We start from the raw sequence: 9,363 nt of genomic DNA, 5'->3' as shown, positions 1-9,363 counted from the left end.
GGCGCCAGCCGCTCTTCGGGCATCATGGGGTATGGCAGCATGAGTTGCCTTTTTAACTGACCATGCTGGTGTGTGTGCCTTGATACTGGTTCTTAGAGGCTGCTTCCCAGTTGGAGACGGACTCACACAGAGTGGAACAGTAACGATCGGTGGGTCTGGCCTTTTGCCTTGCCTGGTAGTGCCGGGTGCCTTTCGGTGTCTGCGCAGGTCCTGCTGCTTGACTGCTTGGTGGAATCGGGGCTTCTGCTGGCCCACGGCCGCAGCTGCACTCGGTGAACAAGACAATTTGCAGTTGTTAGGGCTGGGAAGCAGCAGCAGCAGTTCTTAGTTCTTGCCCGTCTTCATGCTCAGGCGGGTAATGTTTCATGCTGTGCAGTAGCTGGTGACTGCAGTTATGTTCTGATGCTCATGTGTGCTCTGCAGCTTTGAAAGATGCAGAGGTTGTGCAGGGAACTACGGAGCGTGGCGGCTTAACTTTGGCCAAGCACAAGCCCTGTGTCTGGGTTTAGCCTGAGCAGTCTCAATCGTTTGGGCTTCCAGACGTTGGCCAGCTTTGTGTGTAGACTCTTGCTGAGTAGCCTTTTGAGTTTCACAGGCTCGTTTCCTGAGGTGCTGAATCCCCTGGTGTGCCTGAGGATAAGCTGGGAGTGGTTTGACTGCTTGTGAGGCATGTGCGTTATCTTTCTGTTGGAAAAGTGCTGTTCTTCCTGCTACTGCTTGTGCCTGATCAGGATGTGGACACCGAGGTGGTTCCGCTTCTTAGTGAGGTCGCTGCAAAAAAACTTCAGACATCTGGAGGATCTTTTTACTGTTTTTCTCTGTTATGGACTGGAAAAGGCCATCTCTTACTAATACACAAACTGAAGAGTTTACCCTGGTGCCTCAGAGAGGTTTGGGTCTGGAAATGCATTGCCAGAGCTCGAACACCTGCAGGGGAACGGGTCGATGATCTTTTTCACCATTATAAAGCAGCTTCAAGAACAGACTCATCTGAGGCTCCTCTGAGATGTCGGGTAGCTGATAGTTCTTTCTGAGCAGCTACTTCCTTAAACTGTCCTCTTTGTGGAAAAGGAGTTGCAGGGACCTTCATTGCCTCCGTGTGAGGTGTTGGCTCTGTACGCTGTCCAGAGAGCTTCAGCTGCTCTGATTGGGGTTCCTTCAGAATAGGACAGACTTGCACAGAATGAAAATGTCTGTGTTTAGTTGGGGGTCAGGAGCGGAAGGTGAAAGGATTCAGACCTGGGGCTGTTCCGGTGGGGTGCAGAGCCTCTGTTGGGAACCTGAGGGCGTGGAGACCCAAGTTCAGGCTCTCTCACGTTGGTCCTCTGTTATGGGCTGCTAGAGAAGAAGTTGTGTTTGAAACGGCATTTTGTCATTCTCAAGTTTTTGAGGGTGGTGTCAAGTATCCTGCCGTGGTGCTTTTAGGAGAACCATGTCCCGTGCTGCACCAGTGGAAGTCTCCTGGCCCTGTTTAGGCCGTTTTCTGTGGTCAAGACCAAATGCAAGTGGTGAGTGAGTTCAGGCAGTGGGTGTTTCTATACTTACCCAGAGTGACACGACCCTTAATTATATCGAAAAACATGATGATGTTAAGCTGTGTGTTTTGCGTCAGTCCTGCTGCTCTGCAGATGGTAGTGCTGTCGTGAATCCCTGCTAACAAGCCACGTGGAAGAAGCTCCTCGAAGGTAGTTGCCAGTGAGGGGTGTTCAGGGCTCACTGACAGCCCCCTTTGAAACCGTCCCGTGTTCCTGGATGGGTTTTTACCTCCAGACCTCACAGCTTGAGGAACTCTCTTCTCTGGGGATATCACAAGCCTGTTCCTAATTCTGTGTAAGGCCCAGAGGCGTGTTTCAGGCTCTGGAAACTGGGAAGTGACCTGATATTCCAGCTCAAACTTCTGATAACTGGGCAAAGAAATACAGCAGCACACGTTGTTCCCAGGTGAAAGCAGGCTGAGAGTCACAGAGCTTCCTTTGTGTCTCCAGGGTGTCTGTGCCTGAGCGAGGATCCCGGGGTGCAGTGGGCAGGACTCCAGCTGCTGAACAGAAACATTTAAGCAGGATCAGAACCTGGAGAGAAAGTGCTGGTTTGAGACCCTGGTAAACACTGGTGGCAGCTCAAGGCAGCGTGGTGACAGACCCGGGGAATGCAGCTGCAGGAGCTTCTCTGAACGCTCTGGGGAGGAAGGTGGCACCGTCCTGCCCTGGGGGTGTCCAGTGGAGCAGACAGCAATGGGCTGGCTGCAAGCAGAGCTGCTCTGCGGGCGCAGGCGCTGGAGTGGCCTGTGTGAACTGGTTGTACCTGTGCAGCAGCATGGCCAGACCATCAGTGGAGGATGCTCCAGCTCAGACCCCTGGGTTGGTTTCTCTCGCTTGGCTCTGGGTTTTGCAGCCCTTTATTTCTTGAGGGTATTTCCCGGTGGGAGGTGGGTTTCATACTGGTACCACACGTGGTTTGTCAGCTGGTGTTTTTGATGTCATTGCTGTTCTCAAAAAAACATGGGAGGGCACTGGCAGTGTTTGGGTGGTGGCAGATGTGGTGTGAGTCCCATGAGAGGAGAGCTCGTGCTGCAGGCTGGGCTGTGTGGCACTGGCAGGAGTTGAAGCTTCTTGTCGGGCTCATTGTTCCTCTGGATTTCAGCCTGTCCGCACAACTGGGGGTGACATTGTTTGGGATTGCGCTGGGAGAACGTAGGTGCCAAGTTTGTCTGAAGGCTTTGTGACCCTGGCCTCCTTAGGGCTGTGCCCCAGAACTTTGCAGTGGTGGCTGTACCTTAAAAGAAAACAAATAGGTTACAAATCCATTTTGCAGATGGGGGGCTTAAACAGTCCTTGACGAGGGAGAGCATATGCTGATCCCCGGCCAGGCAGCTGCAGGTAGTGCTATCAACCTCCTTCTTGCTGGGTGGAAATGAGGAGATGTCTTTGGGGGGATTAAGCTGCCGACCATCCTCTGACGTCTGGAAGAGCAAATGCTCTGACTGTCAGCGCGGAGCTGCCGTTTCCCTGTTCGTCCCTGGCAGTGAGGAGTTCTCATCCCGACTGGTCCTTTGGGATCTTGAAGTTGTGGTGTATAGAACACACTCTGTGAAATGCCTCCGCCTTCCTCCAGCCAGAGGGTCGTATTTGCAGCTGGACACTCAGGTGTTCAGTGAGGCGAGCTCGGTGCAGGGCTGCAGGGCACAGAGGTCCATGGTGACATCTCTTGCAGGATTTCAGAATCTGGAATGCTAACCCAAATAGTATGAGAGCTGGTCTTCTGCGTCTGGCTGATGCGGTGGGGCTGGCCATGCCAGGGCTAGAGCTGCTTTCTCAGTCACGGGGGGGTTGTGAAAAGCTGAGAACATCAGCGTGGTGTCAGGTACGGCTTTAAGCAGGGCGGGTAGGTGGGAAGAGGCAGGTCTGGGCTCCTGGAAGTTCCGCTTTGAAGCGCTATCCCACTGGTCTTAGCTTGGTTTTTCAGTGGGATTTTTTCGAGGGCCTAAGCCCTTCCTAAAGCCCTGTTAATAGATGCTTTGACCGCTTCTTTCTGCACATCCCTCCCTCCCTCGCTTCTGTGGAAAGCTGTGGAGGGGACTGCTGGCCTCTTCAACACTGCGGCTCACTTCAGCAGTGGCAGCTGCTCAGGCTTCAGTTCCGTGTGGAAGCTGAGCTTCCCTCTTGATGAGCGATCTCAGCCCAGTGAGGCCGAGTGACCTCACAGCACAGTTTGCAGGGACAGGCTGGGCTGGTTTGCAGTGGGAAGGGTTTTTTTTTTGTCAGAGGTGCTCTTTGCAGTACCATCTGTTGCAGTTCTGAAGTTACTGCAGTGAAGGGTCCTGCCCTCAGACGTGTTCTCCTTAACGCTCAGCGTGTGGGTGTCGGTGGAGGTGGTTTTGGGGAGGTCTTTTATGCTCAGTTGTGCTGGGAACAAGTTACTGAGTGAAGCGTTTCTGGTGGTGTTAACTTCTGATCTGCGCAGCGGGTCTGCCCTTGAGGACAGAACGGTTGTGCCAGGTGCTGCACAGAGATGTTGTAACTTGGTCTTCTGGAGCTGGATTCTCTGTGTGGATTGACAGTGAATTTGACAGTGAGCTTTTGACCAGCTGTATTACCTCCCCCAAAGATGGAGGATAAACTCCTGTGGAGAGATGGACTCTAGTGAATTCCCTAGATGTTCAGGAAGGTGAACGTCAGAGGACTCGGGTCTGTGCCCTGAAGGGCAGGACTGAAGTTCACTGGGTCTGACTGTGGGGACGTGTCTCCTGTGTCAGCCTAAGTGCGAAGGCTGCCCTGTCCGTGGCAATGTGGGGAACTTCTCTGCAGTTAGAGGCAAGAGCTGGTGCAGGTGTTTTGCTTAGTGGCTTTTACCCTGCGGCACCCCAGTGGTGTACCTGGTGTGCCTTTGCTTTGGATACCTCATGAACCAGCTCCTGCACCCCTCTTCCGAATGGAACGGTCCTGGGAACAGCCTGATAGCCGCTCTTGCCCTGTGCGAGTGGCTCTGGTACAAATGCGAGGTGGCTTGGCAAAGTGAGCAGGTGGTGGGTTGGAGATGGCTTGTTCACATCCTCCACGATGTTTCTCTTCTCTTCCCAGGTTTTCGATAACTATGCTGTAACGGTGATGATCGGAGGAGAGCCTTACACCCTCGGCCTCTTTGATACTGCAGGTGAGGAACCAAGTGCTCGTGTCCTTGTGATGCCCCAGAGTTGGTCGAGGTGATGTTGAACATGGAGACATACAGTTGGGGTTTTTTTAATCTTTCTTGATTTTCTTTCCTGACTTTTGGGGAGTTGCTAAATTGAGTTCATTTAAAAAACAAGCACCAGCACCACCTCCCCCTCGCCCACCTCCTCTTGTTTTAGAACTGGTTTGTTTTGTGACACCAGAGGGCAGGGTTCAAACTTCCACCTCTGATCTAGGCAGTAACTGGAGGAAATGGGGTTTCTATCTTTTGAACAGAATTTAAGGAAAGAATTGTGTTGAATCAAATATGTGGATTGTACGTGGGTTTTGTTTAGCTTATTTTGTGACAAGATGTCAGGACGGAACGACTAACATTAGAGCATCTCAGATATGCATGTAACATGTCTGTGTCCTTAACGTGGTTGAAATGGGGGTGTTGTGTGGAGTTCCATAAGCCCTTTCCCTGTGTGCCTTCTACAATTAAAAGTAAATCTGCAGGTGTCTTTGTTTGTGGCTATTAGACTGTATCTCAGCTTCTGGCTGGAGAAATGGGCGGTGATTACACAGCTACACACATCACACGTGTGAAAATGTGGCAGGAAAGGGTGGAAACTGGTTCAGCTGCCGGTTACCCTGTCCCCAACCCGCAGTAACACCTGGGGGGGTATGGCAGCATCTGGTGTCATATGCTGTCCTTCGAGAGCCCTTCCAGAGAGCCGAGCTGATAAGCCGTTATCTAAAACTGTCTGGAGAGAACTTAGTCTGGTTCCAGCTGTGTTCTTACAGATGCGTCATGTCTTATTTGATTAATGAAATAATCTTATGCTTCCAGTTAACCTCTATAGCTTCAGTTGGCCCTTCACACTCTTCTCCCAAACGTGATTTAGTTGCCGCAGAGTCCCTAGTTTGGGGAGAAGAGAGGCTCCTTCCTGACCCACGTTGTGTGGCTGCTGTAGGGCCCAGTACTCAACTGCAACGTTCTGGGCCCAGCGTCGGACCAAGCTGTGTTAGGTCCTTCTCTGCCTGTTTCTGCTGGGCTCCTCTGGGTCTGTAGCTGTGCTGTCTGTCCACAGGAGCGCAGGATCCCAGCTAGTGATTCTGAAAACTCCCCGCGTGGCTGCAGTGCTTGCAGGTGACTCTACGCACTCATAACACAAAGACTTTCCTTTCGGAGCTGGGCTTTTCTTCTCTAAAGGTCACCTGCTTTTTGCTGGCACAAGCTGTGGGATTTAACAGCGGGTGAAACTTCCCCTACTAACTGTCCAGTTACAAAAGCCTTTGTTTTGAACCTGTTGGATGAAGACAAAGCTTTTTGGAGCAGTCTGTGAATTCCAGAGAGATGTTGGTCCATGCTTAGCACCTCTGTGTCCAGCCAGGCATGGCGGCTGTAACAGGCCCTCTCGACCTCCACCTTGAAGCTGTAGATCTTCTCCACCGAGGTGTCCCCGGTGTAGCGTCAGCTCCTTCGGGATCTTTGTCCCGTGGGATAGGCGACAGAGCATCGGGTGACATCTGAGGCGCTGTGAAGGAGTGTTTCTGATCTGATTGCCAACAAATACAGCAGCTCCTTCAGTGCCAGGTTTGCTCCTTACAACAGAGGCTTCTGACTGGAGAGGAGGCAGCGTAAGGATATGCTCAGGTGGAGTCAGGCTGCTGGGTCTATGCAGGGACTGTCCCCTCCCTTCCAGATCTGAAGGGAAGAGCCTCGCTGCTTCCAGGACACAGCCCACACCAGGACTGTGGCACGTGTTCAGGGAGCGCTGCTGGATGGCCTGGGCACGCTGTCACCTGTGACAGCAGCATCTTCCTCTTGCAGGTTGGAGGACACATCTTTGGGTGCTCGTAAGGATGAGTCAGAATGTTCTAGAGAACATGCGTTCATAGTGAACATTAGTTTCCCCCCACCACTGCAGGGTAGTGACATTTGGTGGCATGTTACCTCTGACAGAGGCCTAGGTGCAGAAGACCTCAACTAGAACCAGATTGACGTCGTGCGTCATTTTGTTACGACTGAGAAGAGTGTTGGGGAGCCTGAGGGTGTTTGAGCTACAGAGGGGCTAGAGCACGCTCCTGCCAGACTTTCCAGCTCTCCTGCAACTCTGAGCAGCTCGTTGTTACAAAGCAACTGAATGACCTCTGCATTGGGAGCCCAGACCGCCGAGGGGCTGGGTTCAGGGCTCGTGAGTTTGCTGAAGAGTTGAGATTAGTCCCAGCGATGCCGTGGTGCTGGAATATGCCTTCTGACCCTGGCGAGGGGCAGCTTTTCGTTGCCTGGCTTTAATCCCGTGTTAATATTCTCCTCTTGCAGGTCAGGAAGACTATGATAGATTACGGCCCCTCAGCTATCCCCAGACAGATGTATTCCTGGTCTGTTTTTCTGTGGTGTCTCCTTCTTCATTTGAAAATGTGAAAGAAAAGGTTGGTCAAACTCTGCCTATACAGGGAGCTGCTGCGGTGATTTCAGAACCATCTGATCAGGTATCTTGGGTGGGTAGTAACAAAAATTGTGTCTTCTCTGTCTTTAGTGGGTCCCTGAAATTACTCACCACTGTCCAAAGACTCCTTTCCTGCTTGTTGGGACCCAAATTGATCTAAGAGATGATCCCTCAACAATTGAGAAACTTGCCAAGAACAAGCAGAAGCCCATAACTCCAGAGACGGCTGAAAAACTGGCCCGGGACCTGAAGGCTGTCAAATACGTGGAGTGCTCTGCGCTGACGCAGGTGAGGCTTGGCCTTGCGCCCTTTCCGCTTGCTTGTATGCACGCTTTTTTTTTTCAGTTACAGGGAAAACCAGCTCAATATGGACATGAAAGGGTGTGAGCTCTGTTTCTGCTGGTGCCGCAGCAGCTTTCTCTTTGTCCTGTTGTTCTGAGGCACGAGGAATTGGCAGTGGTAGAAAGAAAATCAGTCTGCGGAGGTTAGGCCTGGTGTAGAGGGGTGATGGAGGGGGGTGCGCTCGCTGTTTGCTTTCGTGTTGGACGCTGTTGAGTGCTTAGAAGGGGTGTTATGGACAACAAGGGGGTTAGGACACAGAACACACCTTGCTGCTGAGGAGAGCAGGCAGAGAAAAACCCTCTCAGAAGTCAGCTAAGACTAGAAGCCTTCACAGCAGAGAGCTCCTCTCTCTTCCTGTGCAGTTGGTGATGAGCCGTTTCCTGTGTCTGCCTTAAGGTGGAAGTTCCATTGAAACAAAAAATAACAAATAGTTCTTCAGACATCGATGTGGGGATGTGTGAACTGACCTGTGAGCATGAGTCTAAAGCCAAGTGCAGGAGAAGCTGATTTGAGGCCAGGAAGCCTGGAACCAGGAACCCTTTAAGACAGGAGTAGTGGGTGGGGTGGATGGAGCCACCAGCTCGCAGGCGTCCTGCCTCGGCTGGGGGTGCCCCGGGACGTTGCAGCCCGGCGTGCCTGCACTTGCAGAACTGACTGTGACTCCTGAACAATTTCCTTCACGCTGCAGTGTGAAGTTTGTCCCTGCCTGATGAGCGTGGCCCAGGGGCGCACAGCATTGAGCCCTTCGCTCTTTCCAGTTGGGGCTGTGCCCTCACCTCCAGTATCTTGAGCACAAACTCGGCTGCCCAGCTCCACAGCGCCTGTCGTTGGCTTCCCTTGCCCTCTTTGCCCACATGGCATGTTGACTCTTGGGATCCTGAGCCTTTTTTTCTAAGAGAGGTTTGCCTGACTGTTTTCTGAGAAGGAAGAGGCTTTTGCTGAGTTTGTGCAGGACCCTTGTGCTGGAGGTGTGCCGGGGCCCACTGCGGTTCATCCTGGGAATCCCCGATCAAAAGGAGGCCTTGGCTGTGCTTCCCTCCCGCCCACAGGCGAGCTGAGGGTTGTGCCTGAGCTGTAATTCTGAGATCTGTTCAGTCCCAAAATACCATGTGAGGTGGGTCTGGCACACCCTGACTGCTGCTGCTGACCAGGCTGTCGAAGCTGCTGGTTAGATAAATACGTACCAGGACATCTCGTCCCGTACTGCTCACTGAGACCCTTTCCTCTGTAGCCTGACTCTTGCCATGTTTAGTCTGCTCAAATTGCATGGAAGCGCTTGGAGTGAGAGCTGATATGATGACAAATGTCAGTGTTTACCCTTTCTTTTTGTTTCCAGATAGACTAAACTGTATCTGTGGCAGAGAATGGCTTTATGCGCTTGGAAGCTCAGCCCGAATTTCTTCCAGAGCATAGTGCTCCTAGAGCCCTTGGTGGTTTTAGGAGCCAAGCGTAACCTGGGAGGAGGGTTCAGAAGCCTTCTCACCTGACGACTAGTCGGTTTGCATCTGCTCTCTTCTTCTTCCTTCCTCCATTGTTGGCTCCCCTCACAAAACACCTTTTTCCTGGTCTGTCAGCAATAGCTGCCAGCAGAACTGTAGATTATCTGTGAAGGGTTGTGGAAGTCTCAGCAGAGATCTAGCAGGCAGCTTTGCTGGACACGGAAGGCAGCCGGCTCTCCTGCCCGGGGGTTTGTTTTCCTACCTGCAAGGCAATGCTGTAGTAGCCGCTTTCAACTGAAGCGAGACTCAGCTGGGTAGTTCAGTCTCTCCTTACCTTGGCTTCCATCTCTGCATTCACCTCTGCAGTCCAGGGTGTTTTTTTTTATTTCCCAACTCATTTACAAATGACTTTGACACCACAGTAGCAGGTAACCATAAAATCACGGAGCCAGAGCATGTTGTTGGTTAGTTTTTTTTTTT

The 9,363-nt window shown here is 52.0% G+C and overlaps 1 protein-coding gene across 2 annotated transcripts in view; it reads left to right on the top strand.

Annotated features, from left to right (window-relative positions):
* The window catches only part of CDC42 (cell division cycle 42), a 13,535-nt gene that overhangs the window by 259 nt on the left and 3,913 nt on the right, over positions 1 to 9,363 (top strand). For both annotated transcript variants that reach the window (XM_010146260.1, XM_010146261.1), the window contains exons 2-4: positions 4,578 to 4,650; positions 6,976 to 7,085; positions 7,193 to 7,390. In XM_010146260.1, the coding sequence (XP_010144562.1) occupies positions 4,578 to 4,650; positions 6,976 to 7,085; positions 7,193 to 7,390 (381 nt within the window). The remainder of the gene's footprint in view (positions 1 to 4,577; positions 4,651 to 6,975; positions 7,086 to 7,192; positions 7,391 to 9,363) is intronic.

The sequence above is a fragment of the Buceros rhinoceros genome, unplaced genomic scaffold (assembly GCF_000710305.1).
Source record: "Buceros rhinoceros silvestris isolate BGI_N320 unplaced genomic scaffold, ASM71030v1 scaffold22492, whole genome shotgun sequence".
NCBI classification, from domain to species: domain Eukaryota; kingdom Metazoa; phylum Chordata; class Aves; order Bucerotiformes; family Bucerotidae; genus Buceros; species Buceros rhinoceros.
The sequence above is the reverse complement of the archived record's forward strand: the minus strand, read 5'-3'. Positions and strand labels throughout refer to the sequence as shown.